We start from the raw sequence: 18,138 nt of genomic DNA on the forward strand, positions 1-18,138 counted from the left end.
ATTCAAAGATGGGACAGCGCTGAGAGGAGGCGCCGTGCGCGCGGGTTCTGTGTGTGTCTTAGGCCGTTTTTGTTTAGCTTTAATTTTGCTCGGATATGTCTTCTTTTCGCCAGAGGCGTAGCCATTCTTGTTCTAGGTAGACGCGTAGGAGCCGTGCGTAGATTAGTATGTAGCGTGCTCGCGGACGTTAAAGAAGCGGGAGTCGCTCGGCACGACAAGGGAGGGAGCCCTTCGACGTCGAACGCGTTGAGCGGACATGGCACTGAGCCGCAAAAAACAGAGGATGAAGCAGCCAGACTACATGGAAAACGGCGACGGCAGCTACAAGACGAGGACGTTCGTCTTCCAGTCTCATAAGGAGTCGCTCACCGTCAAGATCATCGAGGTAAAGTAAGCCACTTATCTTCGCGGCCGCTTATCGCGGTGTGCTATCTGGCTGCAGCCGAGAAGGCGACACAATCCAGTTTCGGTTTCGAACTTGTTAGGCGATGCTCATGTTGATTTGATTTTGCTAATCGAATATACCACAGCAGCGCATTGGAACGCTTTGGAATCGAGAATTTGCAATTTATCTCCACGTTGGAAATGTATTTTTGCTGTCAGATCTTGCGCAGTTAGTGGATTCGCGGTGTTCACACTGTTCAACTGATGTCTTCAACCGAAGAAGTTGCATTTCTGCATGCGATCTGCAGTTGCTTGAAGGTACCATATACGTGACGCGCTTACTATAGACAGCGCAATTTTATGAGGTGCATATTCTCGTGCAAGACAATTACTCTAGTCCTGCTCCGAAACATTGTCGCGGGTTGGTGTTACCATCGGATAAAGCGTACTCGTTTTCACATAATATAATAATAATAATAATTGCTTCACAGGAAGGGGCGCAGTATCTCTCACACTTGTGTCTGTGGACACCTGAACCGCGATGGGAGAAGGCGGGAGTGAAAGTACATAGAAATAACTGCCGTAGTGGAGGGCTATGGGATAATTTCGACCACCTGGTTCTTTAACAGGGGTGGTGCAGTGGTAAGACGCCCGACTACTGTGCCGGAGTTCCCGGGATCGAATCCCGGCCTCGGCGGCTGCGTTTCGATGGAGGCGAAACGAAGTGGCGTCCGTGTGCTGTGCGATGTCAGCGCACGTTAAAGATCCCCAGGTGGTCGAAATTATTCCGTAGCCCTCCACTACGGCCCCCCTTTCTCTCTATCCACTTTCACTCCCACCTTCATACCTTCCCTTACGGCGCGGTTCAGGTGTCCACAGAGCAAGTGTGACAGATACTGCGCCTTTCCCTTCCTATGAAACCACCAACCAGGGGGGCAGGGACAGGTCGGTCACCGTCGCTTGCGGCGGGGGCTAGCCTGCCACCGAGTTTTTATCTATCGTAGGCCGTCATTGCACCCGCCACCGCTTTGGTGGTGGACGACGGCCGTTGTTGCGGCGCGTGTCTTTATGCCCTTCTTCCTTTTCTTTCTTCTCTATTTTCTCTTCTGTCTACACGAGGCAACGGAGGTGGCTCAGCTACAGAGCCAGTAGCAGGCCCGTGCATTTTCTTTTCCTTCTTCCTACAGCCACAACAACGCTGACATCTCACAGCACACGGATACCTCATCGTTTCGCCTCCATCGAAACGCAGCCGCCGGCGGTCGGGATAGAATCCGCGGGTACTCCATCACAATAGGCGGGCATCTTAACCACTGCACCCCCGCGGCGGGGCTCGTTTTCGCATACGTTCGCAATTTCGTGTGGCTGGATTACGTGTCAGTGCCGGAATTATTTTCTTCTCACACTCTCGAATCCTGGAAACTGTTGCTGTCCAAAGTGTATAGTTCCTATAGCTTTAAAGGGCCACTGACCAGGGTATGGCACTTAAAGCAAACAAGCCCAAAGCTTCGATTATGTGTCGGAGATAGTCTCTGCAAAATACTACAGCGATGCGTGTGCTGAAAAGCAGCAAAAATACAAATCAAAGCTCTCTCGTGTTCCCCTTCAAAAGACATGCAGTTTTCCTGTTCCTTACTTTGGCCGCCGATCCTGGGTTGTGACGTCAATACCCAGGCCAGCATCCACTGGTTCGTCTCTGACGACCAGTGGATCGGAGACAACTAATTATGTGAGCGGCTCACTACGCGCTCCTCTCGTCCGTTTCTTTGTTGTGCACGCGGTGCCCCTGCTCCGAGACCGCTCTGTGTGCCGTGCCGTTTCTAAAGCCTTGCTGCAGACACCATGAAAACCCTCTGCGAGATGACAGGAGGAGAGAGACATGAACCTGGATAGGTTGATTGCGGTGGCTGTAACTGCGCTACTGATTACCCCTTTTCAAAAAAATGTTTGCTGTTTGTGTTCCAGGGGCGAAGCCTCACAGTTACTGGGGAAGAAAATTTTCGATCACAGGGTGGACCATTGGCCTTTAAACCTGTTGTCGGAGTGTCGTCATAATATAAATTGAGGGCTGTGTTATGCAGCGGTCACGCCATAAACCATTCAATTAGCCTTTTTTTTTCACTTCTGACCGGCATACATTTTGACCAATTATGCTGTGGGGGTGGTGAAAACGTTTAAAAAATATAGAGAGTTACATGAAGGTTGCTCTGGGGTCAGGCTTAGTGCCCTTCCCCTCACAAACACTAGGTGGAGTCCATAGTACGGGACCCCAGTGGCTTCCGCTGCCGCCATTGCTCGTTTGATCAAGGCCTTTTGGGCTTTCAGGTCGGAGCAGGCGAGTAGGGTCGCCTCCCAGTCCTCCTAGGTGGTGTTTGGTTTAGGTTCAAAGGCAGGGTTGGAGCGGCACGCCCACACCATCTGGAAAAGGTCCGAGAACATTTCCCCGCAGTGCGGGCACTCCCCGCACTAGGGAAAGATGTTATTGGGAGCAAACTCTTACGATTTGGCAGAAAAAAAAAAAAAACATCAGTTCTGTCATAAAAATCAAATCATCTGAGATGAGGGGATATGAATACTTTGTCAAGCGACATATATGGTTCGTGTTGGGCAACATTAAAATAAATTTGTTCTTAATAAGTGTGCACATGCACTCATCTGGTAAATTTTTTCTGCAGACGGTATATTGCACAAAAGGTGATTAGCAGATTTATGTATGTGTATGTTATCATTGTGTTGTCATCGCAAGCTCTTTGTTTGTTGTTGTCCAGCAACAAGAGGTGAAGAATTACATTTCTTAGCGAGTTGTTTGTTGTTCACGCCATGTATTTTGCTGTGTGATTGTGGTGTTAGACTGTTTCTTGACTTGGAGCTGATACTTTGATTGTATGAGCTACGGCATACAACCTGCACATGGAAATGCTTTGTGTGTGTAATTGCCCTTGATATGTGCAGATGATGGACCCAAGTTACGGCATGTACGTCTGGCCCTGCAGTCCCGTTTTGGCCCAGTACCTCTGGTTCAACCGGGAGCACATCAAGGGCAAACGCATTCTTGAGGTGTGTCAAGTTGGCTCAAATGTATGTTGGATGAGACAGCCATGTTCTGCGATTGAAAAGTATCGGACCCCTCTTGAACAGAAAATGACAGAAAAGTCCAAAGATTAGGGGTGGGAGTGATGACGAAAGATATTTCATAGGAAACTTATGTATGCCGTGCTTGGTTCCGACATAAAATGTGCTGCGCAGTATATGCATCTCGTAGAATGCTTCCAGCTAAACTGTTGAAACCTGAATTTTTGCAGAGAAATATGCCATTTGGTTGGCGTTATCAGAAGTCGGATATTCGCATCGAAATTAAATGGCACCATGGTGCCATTGTTGAGACAGTGGCTTTTGTGTTTCACCGGAGATGAAGTGAATATTTGTTTTCTGGCATACTGAGTGCAAAAAGATTTAGTGTGATAAACAGACAAAACTCTTCAAACTTAGTGCAGTTTTGGTAAAACTGAAAATTGGTTGTTGTTATTGATAAAGCAGTCGATCAAACCCTCCACAAAACAACTTTGCCTATCTGCTTTCCTTTGTTGAACCTCTATGGCAGTGTTGCTGTAAACAAAACAAAATGGCGCCACTGGTACTATCGTTGGAACACTGGCTTGTTCTGTTTTGCTGTCGCCACAGACGATACAAATATCCGATGTCTGATTAATCAGGCAAGTACCGCAAACAAATCTGGTATAAACCAAACTGACGACCAAATTCCCTTTCTTTGCAAGATCTGAGGTGCAAGGATTCAACAGTTTTACTAAGATAAGCATTCTATTAATTACACAACATGCAGTATAACATCATTCTATTTTGTTGGCAGATAGATGTGTACATTGCCATCACTGGCCTGCACTGATCTGTTCATAAAGACAGGCCAAACTTCTGCTTCATGCATTCTACAAAATTTGTGTTCAACAGGATCAAAGGTGCCAGTAGGTGCTTTAGGCTGGCGATTTGTTGGTTCATTGAAAGTACCATGAACAATGAATTGAAAGTATCTTGGCGTTAGAGAGTGCAGTTTCTCAGTTCCGCTCGCCAAATGGTGTCTCTGACAATACCTGTATGGCTCCATATATGAATGTACAGGAGCCCTTTGAAGTAAAACGGAGCCTGTGCACAGTGGAAACGTTGCATCACGGTGTGCTCTAATAGCAGATGCAACTGCATAATTTGATGGCACGTTTCACATTCACCTCACTAATGCATTTATTTTTAATTTTTGTCTTTCCAAGTGATGTGTTGATTTTTCCATAGTTTGCATGTTCTTATTTACTTTTGGAGCTCCTGTACACATGACAGCATTATGTCACCAATAGGATAAATATGTTTATTTACTTAGTAAATATGATATTGAATTAAATGTGAAATAGATTGAAATTTATTCAGACAAATTAATTGGAATTGCTTAAATTGGAAGCATATGTATGGCAATATGAATATGCAAATAGTTACACATAACGAGCATGCATAATTGAAAGTACTAATTTATTGATTTAGTGAAAAATAAATTGGAATGGTGAAGTCCTGTTAATGCAAACTTGCTCAGCTTGGAAATTTAGTTTATTTCCTCTAGTCTCTCTGGCTTTGGTTCCAGTAGCATCAAGTCAGTTTACAGGCTTGCAATCACAGGTATTGTTGTAGACATTGGACCATCAGGTTGTCAAGCACATACAAACAGGTTTATTAGTGGATGTGAAAGGACCGCTAATATAGTATCAAAAAGTATTATTCATCAAGAATGCTAAATTGGGCGAGTTGGTGCATTCGCATTCATCAAGCTCTGCAGCAAGCCAATAGTGTGCTAGATTTACGAGTTAAATTTTTTCGTCATGGATGTAAATCTGTGCTCTTCTGATTTTACTGGGATTAAGCCTGTGCAGAGTAGTACGACCCGAAACCTTGCAGGGCATTGACAGATAAGAAGTGGGCCAAGTCAGTGAATCTGAACATCTTCGAATATATTCAGATTTCAGTGCCTGGGTGCCTGGAACAGCTCTGCCTAGAGCTGTGAAGTTTAGTTTCGTCTGGCTACAATTTTGCTGCCAACAATTGGAGGGACATGAGCACATCTGAGCGTTGCCTGGAAAAAAAAAATCTTCAGTGCTGTCTTGATTAAACCTTTATAAGTCGAAGGAAGGCTTGTCCTGGTTGGAACGTGAATTCCAGCGCTATCACTTTGCCAATTGAATTAGCCCGGGGAGCTGGCAAATACTAGGACAAATCTTAGTTTTTCTCCAGCTTTCTGATTTCAATTACTTCCCCCCCCCCCCTCCCCAATAACTGGATGCACATATCTTGAAAGTAACACGGGGCTGGCAATTTGTTAGCTTAGTTGTGTCAGGATGGTGTTTATCTTTCAAGGGCATGGTGTGGTGGTTGCCTGGCAACGAGCCTTGACCTTGTTTGTCTGAGCCGTGTTTGTGTGTTGGCACGCACTACAAAGTGTTCTGCTATCTTCACAGTTGGTCTGTTGTTTGCTGCAAGATAGCCTGGACAAATCCCTACCTATGACTAGTCTGTTGTTTCTCTTGTCTGGTTAGTTTTTACCTTTTTTTAATGTGTTTTTTGTGACACACCCTGCTGTGCATGTAGCTTGTTTGCAGTGGTTTGTGCTACAGTGGTTGACCTGTTTAGAAGTTGCTTTAGGAAGATGCCTGTACGGTTAGTGTGGGCCGAAGTCGCACTTGCTATGACTATTTTGCTGTGCTCGCATTCTTCATTCACTCAGCCCCAGAATTCGGCAGTGCCACACATTTGTTTTCTGCTGCCGTCTGTTAGGCAACGTAAGCATTTGTCGTTACCACATTAGTGGTGTTTTTATAGAACGTATCTAGTTTCAGAAGATGAGCACACTGCTTTGGAGAAAAAAAATAAACAAACTTGCTTTTGTTTTAAACAAGCAGCATTGCTAGATGCAGTAGCATTGTAATATGCTTAAGTAATATAGTGTTAATTACATGTACAGAAGCTCAGCATGTGAGTTTTAATATTAAATGCAGGAGCACGGTCATATGCGTAAGTACAGATGCGAGGTTAAAAGTCACTGATGTGTGGTGCCCTCTGTGTGCAGTGGCACAAACTAATATTGTTCTGCTTGCACCCTCGTAAACTGCTTTCGCAGAATTTCGCTTTAGCCAGGCATGATAACAGTCTGTGAGTTTTCAGTTTCTTTAATAATACCATGATGTTGACTGGCATGCTTTTGCTCCATGCTTCACAGATTGGTGCTGGCACAGGCCTCCCAGGGATCCTGGCAGCCCTGCTGGGAGCCCGGGTGACGCTGTCGGACAGTTCGCCGCTGGGTCTCAAAAACTGCCAACACAACGTAGAGGCCAATGGCTTGACAGCCAATGAGGTGCCCGTTGTCTCCATTTCTTGGGGCCTCTTCAATCCGGCCCTCTTCCAGCTCGGCCCCATAGACATCATCCTTGGGTCGGACTGCTTTTATGACCCTAAAGGTATTTGGCACAATCGTGGTGACTAGGATTCATTCGTGGTGCAAAGGGCTGCTTTTCTAGAAGTACTTGAGTTGGGTCAAGTGCAAAGTCACTTTCTTCTATATGGCACTAGATTTTACTGATTTCCCATCCTTTTGATTTTCGCTCCAGTTTTCTAAAAATAATTCTTTTATTATGGCTCCCTTGATCGGAATACTGCCTTGTAGTGATAGTTGGTGAATGAGTGAGTGAAGTGCATGGGCAGTTAAATGAATGAGGATATGAGTGCATCAGTGGACATAAAATTTAAAGGCTTTTCTTTCTGTGCAATGCTTATGAAGAGAACTTTACTGTGCAAGTTCAGACAGTGGAGTAATACCTTATTTGTCAAATAGTAACTCTTGACATCAACAGGAGATTCGTGTTCTGTCCTTGCCATGGGTGACTGTTGGCTTTCACTAGAATTATACTTCTGCATTACTGGGGCTGGAGCAAATTTTCACACATAGAAGACTCATGCATTGTGGTTCGAACATCGCTGGAGCACTGTATTTGTGTTTGAAGACACCATGGAATATACTTTTGTCAAATTTTTTTCTGTTGTTGAAAACAATGTTCACTGTGATGCCTGATCAGCTAGCACTACTACCAAAGCTTGCTATTTTGTTCTCGGCTCAGCTCATAGGGCACTTTCAGAGTTTTTCTGTTGTTCATGATTACATCCACCATGTTCAGCAGCTAATCGACATTTCATTGTGGCCCTGGCGCGTATTGATTTTAATGTTTGCTGCTGCCATAACTTCTATTCCGATGATTTTATGGGCAAGAGAACATTTTCTATGTCACATATATTCCCCCTTCACATTAATACCTGATCCCCTCTGAAAACATTTTGAGGCATGTATTAAATAGTCTTAGGAATTTTACAAAAGGACTCATTTATGCTGCTCCTTCAGTCATTCAACATATATGCGAGCATTCTTATAGAGTTGTTTTTAACATTGACACTGTGTCACTCAAGAAGTGTTTTTTTCCCAGCCATGCACTAAGTTTCGGTTTCAGTTTGCCGTTTTCGCTGTTCTGAAGAAATTCCCTTTGCTGTTCGGGCATTCCTGATACTTTAAGAAATATGATGTGAATATCAAGTCGAAATGTTTAAATGACCGCCGAAATGTTTAAAAACAGCAGTAAAACTCTGGTGGCCACGAACGCGGAGTTCATCTAATTTCCTCTCTTTTTTCTTTCTCTTCTTATTTTTTTTTTCCATTTGCAGACTTTGAGAACATCATTGTCACCGTCTCCTACCTGCTACACCAAAATCCCCACGGGCGTTTCTGGTGCACCTACCAGATTCGAAGGTCAGGACCGCATGCGTTTACCACCTCGTCTTGAACCCGTAGTGATTTCCACTCACAGCACACGCAGGTGTGCTGTGACAGCAGTTGTGTAAGCACGCAGTGCTCGTGCATTCATTGCCAAGTTTGTCTGTTCGAGAGCTCCTCTTACCCCAAGTACTAATCCTGATGGGATGTGTAGAGGCACCCGCATATGTAGACAATATTTTGACCTAGGTTAGCAAACTGTTTAGGATGAAAATAAATTTGGAGTCCTTTTCTGTGGCATCCCTTATTACTTGGGTGCATCTTTGAGGTGCTATAATTTTTTTTTGATGACTGCTGCTTCTTTTCCTCCTCATCTCTTTTGAAATAATTATCAGTTATGATTGACTGTGCATCGTGGTGCAACTGTGCACATAGCGTGCTGCATTGTTTTTATCGGAGGGTGCTGGCTTTAGACTTACATCTGTGACACTGCTGTTTTCTTTGTTTTGCCTCTTGTTTTGTTATTCTAGTTTTTTTTTTTATATGCACTGTGGATTGTGTTGTTCATATATAATGAAGAGTTTTCTCTTGGTAAAGTTTCTTTTTCCGTGCCTTTAATTTTTCTATTTTAGTTTGCTCATAATGGTGCTAGCAAAAATCTGTGCATCATCATTTTAGAGCAAAAACTCAACTTCACGACCAAAGCTGCAAAAGCCAGGCGATTTCTGAAGCCTCCTACCTTGGAAGAAATAAAACATATACCGATTTGATTGGGTTTTGATCCCATGGCAGCAGCACGAATGGGTAAGCTTCGCTGGCCACTGCACGAGAGCACAGCGTTATAGCCATAGATGACCACCTGGCGTGTTTAACTGCCTTTATTTCATGCTTCACATTGTATGTTGTTTTTATCAACTACCATGTATCCCAGCCTTACATGCCTTTCGAATGTGTTTTTGCGTGATGCTGCATTGTTGCTTGAAGCAGCCATCTCTCAATTTTTTTAGCATAGATGCATCTCGAATGGCAGGATAAAGACGTTTTTTTTTTTTTTTTGTATATTTCATTAAGTCTTTCACATTTCTCATTTGCCTGTTCTGCTCTTCACAATTTAACTTTTAGTTTTGATACCCAGAATTAGGTCATGTTCTGCCATCTGGGGGGTGGTATTTTACACTGTTAACATTTTATATTTTAAAAAAAGAAAGAAGACTTAATGACGTAATGGCAAGAGTTTTCTTTACTTCCAGTGCGGACTACTCGATGGAAGGCCTGCTCCGGCAGTGGAATTTGGTCTGCGTCCAAGTTCCGCTTGAAAACTTTGAAGCAGACTCGCCCAACCTGGCCGGATCGGGCCTCCCTGGTTCGCACACCATCGAAATGCTTGTCATGAGCATTGACACCACCGTAGAGCCCAATGCCTCAGACAAGGCCAAGACGTGAGAGAAGGTGAACAAGGCGCCACATCGTGTTTATCGTCACTCGCAATGCTGTAACAGCAGCTGTTAGCGTGACGACAGTGTATGCTGTGCCGCTGTCTAGGTTTTAATTTTCATTCCTCAACCATTGTATCTCCTCACCTCACCTTCCCATCCTCTCATTTTCGGAGAATGCCTTAAAGGCGGTCACATTCCTTTTTCCAAGCGAGCAGTAAGCTCTCGCACCCGAAAATCTCAATCCTGTGCTGGCTTCTGACAGGCTACTTCGGTCTGCAATGAGGGCTCACTGAAATATTTTTTTCCTTTTTTTAGATTTTAAATTTTTAACGGCGCTTATGCAGAGTTATTTAAGTGTAGAACTGGTTATACATTGGTTTCACAATGTTGCTACACTAAGTATGCAGCTTGTGCATTTCTTGAGGAGATAGTTAAATTTCCATGGTTTACCGTAAAGGTAGAAGAGTTTTTAAATTGAGAAGTTTTGAGAAGTGTAAGACATTTAGTACACCGAGCGAAATCTAGATGAAATACATTTGCCTTCCTTTTCTTTCCTCTTCTAGCGTTAAGGCTTCTGTTTACTATGCATTCATTAATCTGCAGTAAGGCATGGTTTCTGTTCATGCTGCAAAACACCACATTTTGTGCAGTTAACATAATTCAAGTTTGCAAGAGGCATTCCAAATGTTGGTATGATTTATTCCTCACCTTATATCATAAGCAAGTTGTAAGAGATTTTTCGTATCATGAGGGCAGTTTGAGGCATGTTCAAAAACGTGCATTCTGTGCATGTTTTTATAAGCTTATAAGACATAAAAATGTTTTTAACAGTTATATCGCAACATTTTGAGGCATGCTTTGTGTTTTGAAAGCTAAAAGCTGATGCATTGTCCATTATTTTGGCAGCACTGGATGCACAGAGCGGTTTGCCGCTGAAGTGGTAGCCGAAATATGGAATGTGCAAACTTTTGTAGCTCTGGTTTACATTTTTTTAAACATTTTTTACGTCCTTTTACTTATGATAATTTCAGCATCCCATTTTATAATCCCGTGCTGAGAACTTGCACAAATCTATATATATTGGGCTAAATAAGTCAGCTTTCTAGTGTGGCCTTATTAAGTTCAACTGGTGTGATTTGGCTCTCAACTTAGTTGACCTCGTTGTTAGAAGTACGTATTTTGCATTCTTGTCAGGCTGCTTTTGTAAACCACACATAGGTTTTGCGATTGTCAGGCAGTTTTTAATTGAAGTTAATTTTTGTCAGCACAGGTAATTGAACAGCCCTCATAAAATTGCTTCCTTTAAATGCTGCTTCCATTGTTACAGATTCCTAAACCTGCACTCCTTGACTTGGTCTCATTTCATCGTACTCAAATTGCTATTTTCTCGATTCCGTGCCCACAGTATCGTAATGCTTATGGAAGCTCGTCTTGGTATTTGCTGTCACATCGTCTTTGCAGAAGACTCAGCCACATTCCGGACACCTGCATCACCGCATTGCCTCTGCATTGTAACAGAGCTTTTCTTTTTCCTTTCGTACTTGTTACATGAAGTTTCGATGCCATACTTATTCAGAGATAGCCATTGCATTGTCAAGACATTTCTATAAATGTGCACATACATTGCGAATCCAACACTGCTGTATGATATCACTGTACTATATATCGCGCGTGAACGTGCGTCGCCATATTCCTCAGCTTCTACTATGACTTATTCTCTCGCATAGAAAGGGTATTTGTGGTGGAAGTGTGGCAACAGCTGAAAGACTGTTATGCAGTTCGTGATGTGCAAGGACCTTCACATTTCTTGCAACACATTAAATGATGTTGCCATACACTTCGCTGTATTGCGTTCATCCGATTCTGTTTACTTATATCACAATGGTTCACGGTCATTCGTGCTCAACTCATAGATTGCATTTTACTGGCAGTATTAACATTGTGTTGAGCATAGGTGGTTATATGGTTTGCTTGTTAGAAATTGAAAGTAGCAATTGTAATTTAGTTTAGTTGCAGAATATTAATAACAGTGGCCGACTAAACTGATGCTGCCATCTGTCTGAAAGAACGGTAGTAGGGTTACTGATTCTGTGTATTACCAATAAATGATGACACGGATAGAACCAGTAGGCTGAGCCCAGTATTGCATGGTCAAGTGTGCAGATGAAATCCATATTTTTTATTTATTTGTTGAACCTAATGAACCCAACAAACCTTTCAAGTTCTAATGTAAAGAATTGAACGGCGGCGCAACACTGAAACGGACACAGACAAGAAGGGGACACCACATGCGCACCATCGCCGTTCAATTCCATCATGCACCAACTCGCCCCCCAGGCCGTTATTCTAATGTAAAATTTATTTCTGACAAGTTAGACTCCAAGGTGCAACTTTTTTGCAGCAGTCATGAACATACAAATGTTTCCCCAAGGAAATTTTTTCAATTGGTTGTTAGAAGAAACGTGCAGGTACAAAAATTCTTGCAGACTCAGAATTCTCAAATCCCAGCTTCAGATCCAATATAGCTCTTTCCTCTTGCCCAGTTAGCCGTTCGTGATGCCAAAAATCACCTATTTAAAACGCATGTTCAGCCTGCACAGCTCTATTTTTTTTCCTATTGTAGAATTGAAGTGCTTGGTAGACTTGTCAGTGGTGTGCATGCATTTGGAAGCTCAACATTATGGAGTTATCATTCTAGGATCTTTTTTATGTTTGTTGCACATAGTGATAAATGTGTTGCATATTAGTTTTCTTCTCTTTCCTGAAGAGCTTGTCTGCCGTGTTCACATTTGTGTGCTGGCACCATTGTTGACCAGAAGTCTTACTGATCAGTGTACGTTGTTGTGACTTTAGGGAAGTTTGCGAGGGCCTAAACCGCCTGGAAATGTTCCTCGCCCTCCTGTGTATTATAGGGGAAGAAGACTTCGCCCTGGTATGTGTCATAACACATTGTAATATATATACACAAACACACACATATACGTGGTGTATGAAATTCGCTGCTTTTAATATTTCACTATGCTTCTACTGCCTCACCATGTGCTTGGCACGGTATCCACAATTTTACGACACATAGCTTCGTGGCTTTACATTGTTGGGCAAAGAGATGTGACTAAAGGAGGTTTGCTTAGTTAAAGGGACCGTGACGAGATTTTTTGTGGTCACATTATAATGCAACAGATCTGTAGAGATCATCTTTACGAGTATTCAAGTCTAATTTGTAAGCTCTGCACTGACCCTATAATTTAGAAATAATGTTTTAAAAAATCGTACTTTACACCTTCTCTCTACCGATTAGGGTGACACCTCACTGTACGTTCTTGGCTGCCCTCTCCCTGTCGACATCATCTGAGCCATGCTTTATTTCTCTTGCATGTCTGTTTGCTTGGGGGGGTGAAGAGTTTTGACTGTTAATATCATTGGTGTTAGGGAAAACCAACATGAAAATTTCTGCATTGTGGTGGTAAGGGATCAAATACTGATTGGTCGTGCATATTTTTTAGCCTTGGTAGATATCCTTTCACGGTCTCTTTAACAGAGTGCACTTTTTATGCTATGCCAAAGTGTTTTTTGCTACTGCCTGTTTATAATATCAAAAATACGCATGACATTTATGCACTGTGAATCCTGAAATCTCCTGACAGGAGGCTGTGTTAAATGCAGGGCTCCTTAAAGGGGCACTGAGGAGGACAAATCAAAGTTTCTCTGGATTGGTAGATTAACCTAGGGTGGTTGCGGCCTCTTTGAAGCATGAATGTGGTACTCTGTTGATACAGAACAACTTAATTGGTCTGAAGTGCCCAGTTAAGCTTCGTGCTTAAGGCGCTTTCTTTACATTCTTGTGTGTTCAGTAAGAACAAAACATTTATTGCCTTTTCAGTGCATATTCCTTAGTGAAAAAACCCTGAGTCACAATAACCTCATACAAATTTTTATACTAAACTCGTACAAATCTCATATCATATCTAACAAATCTCATTCAATGTATGAGAAATATATGAAATAGTGACATTTGTATGAGTTTAGTATGAGAAATTTGTATGTGGTTATTGTAACTCATACTGTTTTTTTTCACTAGGGTTGGCCAGAATGTACCTCTTTATGTGCCACTTTCTCTGGATAATGTACTTGTTTGTTATGTGTGGAAGAAATGCATCGTTCTCACACCACGATCATGCACTAAACTTTGACGCGAACTTGAAGTTTGAGTGGGCACAATTTTGTCGCTTGCTAAATTGAAAATGGCTTCGTTGAGAAGCGGTTCTCCTGCTGCTGGACTTGATTCTTTCAGTATGCCACATTTTGGAGCTCTAATATTTTTTTGCTGCCAATTTTGCGCATGTGTGACATTCTAACTCAATACATCTGCAAAATAATGGAAAGTACTGCTATCTTTGACCTGGGAGTTTTCTTTGGAAACCTTAACTGATGCCGTATTTCTTGTGAAGTTTTTGTTTCATCTACTTTGTGATGGCCAACATAACTGTCGTAAAGTGTATACTTTGTGTTGTTTCCTAGCTAATAACTCTATTCTGGACTGGAGAGAGTAAGGTGCATTTTGGAACAATTGACTGAGTACTCCAAAACTCACCCTATTTCAAAACAGAGAGGAATGATTAGTGTTACGTGTCTGCGGAAGAGGAAGTTATTAATGGTAAGCAACCATTCCAAGGTTGGTTTGCTTTGAATAGGTAGGCTATCCATATTAAGCTACAAATGAAAACCAAGTTGTCCTCAGCTTGACTGCTGTCCTTTTGACTAGCAAAGCAAGAATATGCACAAGCTATAGCACTCTAATGTGAGTAATTGACGTATCAGTCATAATGCTTTTTAAAATGTAAATGCGTACCGGCAACCATCATGTGTTTGAAAAGAAAATCTAACATTTGTAACATATTTTTTCAAAGTTGGTTCACCAGTATTAAGTACAGATATTAACGTTTTTATAAAAGACAGTATTCAGGAGACAGGGGCTCTTTTTCACCTCTGTTCAGTGTTGCACAGGTGCGTTTTTCAGCTTGTGCTACAACCTCACACCTAGCAAAGAACTACGATCGGTAACAAGGATCTCTTAACAATATGGGTAATTAAATGTGCACAAAAATGTATTTTGCCATCGTAAAATATATATGTATATATACACATTGTTGCACCAAGTCTGTAGTGTTACCCCAATTTTAAACAGAGATCTATAATGGTTATCTCAATGCTGTGCCGTTGTCCAGCGTTGGTATATATATCTTCTTGTCAGCTCTCATGATGCCTTTGTCAGAGAATAGGGTTGTATACCTAGTGTATTGCATGTGCATGATTTAGCAATCTTTTCTAGTGTTATGTCTGACTGTCAAGTTTATACTGTTAAATGTTAGCCAGTCACCATGTTGTGCTGTTAAAAATCTTGTTTCAAAGTCTTACTGCCTCTAGTTAGAACCCAGTGTAGGCATATGTAGCTCTGACAGTTATCCTTCCAATTATCAAACCTGTCTGTAACACGCCTCTAAGATAAGAACTTCTGAATTTTTTTTTTTTTTTGCTATGTCCTGTATGTTAGCCTCTGACTTGGGCTGTATCCCAGCTATGCTTTGACTTGCTCACAAAGTTTTTACTGATCCCCACTGTAGCTGACTTGTATTGGAAAACATTAATTGCATTTGAGTCTAGGGAGTGATTTCTATCATTAAGATGTGCCTGAGAGCACCCATCGGTGTGCTAACAAGTAATTAGTCCTTTAGCTAAAATATTCTTTATATTGCAGATCAGGCTAAATACACTTGACGAATTGCGTTATGCTAAGAAGAGTAGTATTGTGCAGCAGCAGATCGATGTTGAGAGCTTAAACAAAGTTGTGTCTGTTATATGGCATGCCTTGCAATGCAGTTTACGGCAACAGGGTGTATTAAATGCATGTAGGGTTGCAGTGAACTTAGTTTGCTCATTTTTTTTTGCATGCAGACTGGAATAGATATGTGAGCCTAATTTTGACGGCATGAATTCCTCTATGTTCCATTGAATCGCTAGCTATGTGTTCTAGGTGCAAAAAAGTTAACTTTCTTTTTCATAGTTGTGTTGCATGCAATAACAGCAGTTGCATATAAAAGTGAAGTAAGTCCAATTTGATTTACTCAAACCAAGGGACTTAAATATGTGTGCAATAAAATTTCAGCATTAGTTGAATATTGAAAACACTTGTGAAAGACAGAACATGCTTCAGCTGTTATTGAGTGTTCACTTTAGTTCGTCACATTTGGTTTGCATGAACACTGATTGTTTACAGCTACTTCAAAGACTGAAAATTTTTAATCAGTGTTGCTTTTTCTAATCATAATCACTTAAACTGTAAATCTACAAGCAAACAGGACCCCAGGCATAGGAATCTTTGGTTGTTGATGTATAAATAAGCTGGTCATCTATATTTTTAGTCCTGTAGCAGCAGTTCCTGTTCGTTAGCATACCTAGCGCAAGAGGCAAGTGAGACCGCTTAAGCACCTGTTTCAGCGATTACCTCACCACAATGACTCCTCAAACAATTGGTATACCCACACATAGTGAACTGTGTCGTGACTGTGACTGAAAAAACGTAGTGTAGCGTTCACTATGCATGAGCTTTGAACCTGTAAAAGGGCGTCTCGCAACATCTGTGAGGCATCTTTTCTGTCTTCGCTTTTGGCATTTGTTTCGTTGGCAACCAGCTTTTATCCAAAGTATATGCATGGACCACATTTGAACCTCTCTCTGACAGGTGTACAGTTGAAGGGAGGGCTGTCGCAAGGCGTCGTTTTCACATCTTCCGTCCCCACTCCAAAGAACATGCTCATGTTGGTGAATGTAGGAGAGAAGAATGCTGCCAACTTCCACAATAGGAAGGTTATACGGCTGCAACAGAAGCAGAATAGTTTAGCACAGAAACCTTACTGATTTGGCATGTGCTAACCGGAAAGAGTTGGAGAAGTGATGCAAATGTGAGAAGCGTAACAGGACTTGATGAGACTTAGCTGTACATTGTGAGGTTTTCTGCTTCATACGCTTGTGCATCTTTTTATTCTAGTGTTTTTATTGAGAGATCTTGTTAGTGTTGTTATCCTGGCTCATCCCAATGCTGAGCATGCAAGTATGTATACTGGTGGACATTGACACTGAAGAGGATGCACCCCACGTTTTAGCAAATGGTGGAGTGAGCACCATGTCATGGTATGAATGGATGTTGAACTTGTGTTTGTAGATTGAGTATATGAATATGGCATATTTCTTGAGAAAACTGAAATGTTTGAAGGTTTTTCAGCAAGGTATGGTGTATATTGTTGTGTTAGGTTGGTTGGTAGTATGTCAGTTTATCTTTTTTCTTTTTTTTTTGTGCACAAATCGCTTGGATGTGCAGTGGCATTTCATTTCCCATTTGAAATTCGTACAGCTAGAAGTAATATGAAAGGGAACACGGGAGCACCTGGCCTCCACACTTTCAAATCCGCTTTCACCGACAGGTGATAAGATTGTGGTAAGGACACATCTAAAGTAGGCTTGGTCGGCTGCTCTTTCCAAGCATACCCCTGGTGCCACCCATTCTCGTGTTGTGTTGGTGGCAGCTCTTTGCAAAGCGTGGAGGCCACACACTCCCGTGTTCCCTCTTATATTGCTTCTAACTGTGCATGCTTGATTTTCTGCTCGAGTTTTTTCATTGTACTGATTAAGAAGTTGATACGATTGTTGTTACTGGCCTCATTAACTGGCCCTGCCTTTTTAGCTTATATCAAGTTGGTCTACACAAAAATTCTTGCTCTGAAGTTATGTGAACTGACATAACTTAATTATGCTTAGCTGTGAAAGCTTGTGTTTCATCAAAGCAGTATAATGTATTTGTAGAGCCATACCAGCCGCTGCACACTCGGCTTCCTTATGTGTTTCACTTTCCCTTGATGTGTTCTTATTGTGTTCCTGTTGTGTCCATGTTGGGTTCTTTTTGGTTTTTGTGTTGTTGCTGGTATGTATGTATCATTTCGTTTTACTCAGTTGCAAATTTTTTTGTTCAAGAATGGAGCATGAATGTGTTAGTATGCTGTGTCCGAAGATTTTTTTTTTTTGTTCTTGTTGTGTATCTTAAGTGAACAGCAGTTGTTGCACGCTAACCATGTAGGCAGCAACCGATTTGTTGATATATAAGGCAGCAGGGTCTTTACGTGGGTATGTTGCGGTCTAGGTAGTGTAGTCGCATGGCTCTTTTTAAATGGAGTAAGATTTTAAAGCACTGTAGTTCTTTTATTGTTCTTTCATTGCTTAGAGTCTGTGCTGAAATGTTGTAAGCATTTTAAATATACTATATGTAGCCATATATGGTTGTGCTTTCTGTGTAATGCAGACTTCCTACACTTAGAGGTTGTGACTTCTTTGCCTTGCTCTTAGTGAGGCCTCCTGGTGTTGGTATTTATTAAAGTTCTGTTCCGAGTGAAATGACCACTAGTGGTCCACACGGCCAGGAGAGCCCTAGAGCTTTGGCTCATGCACTGGCTCTGGCTATGG

General features: G+C 42.0%; 1 protein-coding gene across 4 annotated transcripts; it reads left to right on the plus strand.

Moving 5' to 3' along the window:
* The first annotated feature begins 1 nt into the window (after position 1).
* Positions 2 to 17,950, plus strand: LOC146190024 (histone-arginine methyltransferase METTL23-like). 4 transcript variants are annotated; one of them, XR_014707697.1, is made up of 7 exons: positions 2 to 385; positions 3,337 to 3,441; positions 6,653 to 6,890; positions 8,143 to 8,227; positions 9,442 to 9,640; positions 12,481 to 12,559; positions 16,367 to 17,950. XR_014707697.1 is itself a non-coding variant. In XM_084604756.1 (6 exons), the coding sequence occupies exons 1-5, from the start codon at positions 257 to 259 to the stop codon at positions 9,632 to 9,634; spliced, it is 750 nt and encodes a 249-aa protein (XP_084460882.1). In that variant the 5' UTR covers positions 2 to 256; the 3' UTR covers positions 9,635 to 9,640; positions 12,481 to 17,950. The 4 variants fall into 4 exon arrangements, 2 of the variants coding, with proteins under 2 accessions (XP_084460882.1, XP_084460881.1); XR_014707696.1 differs by having other exon boundaries at positions 9,442 to 12,559; XM_084604756.1 differs by having other exon boundaries at positions 12,481 to 17,950.
* The last annotated feature ends 188 nt before the right edge of the window (positions 17,951 to 18,138 follow it).

This window comes from Amblyomma maculatum, chromosome 5 (assembly GCF_055883805.1).
Source record: "Amblyomma maculatum isolate TAMU_Amacu chromosome 5, ASM5588380v1, whole genome shotgun sequence".
NCBI lineage: Eukaryota > Metazoa > Arthropoda > Arachnida > Ixodida > Ixodidae > Amblyomma > Amblyomma maculatum.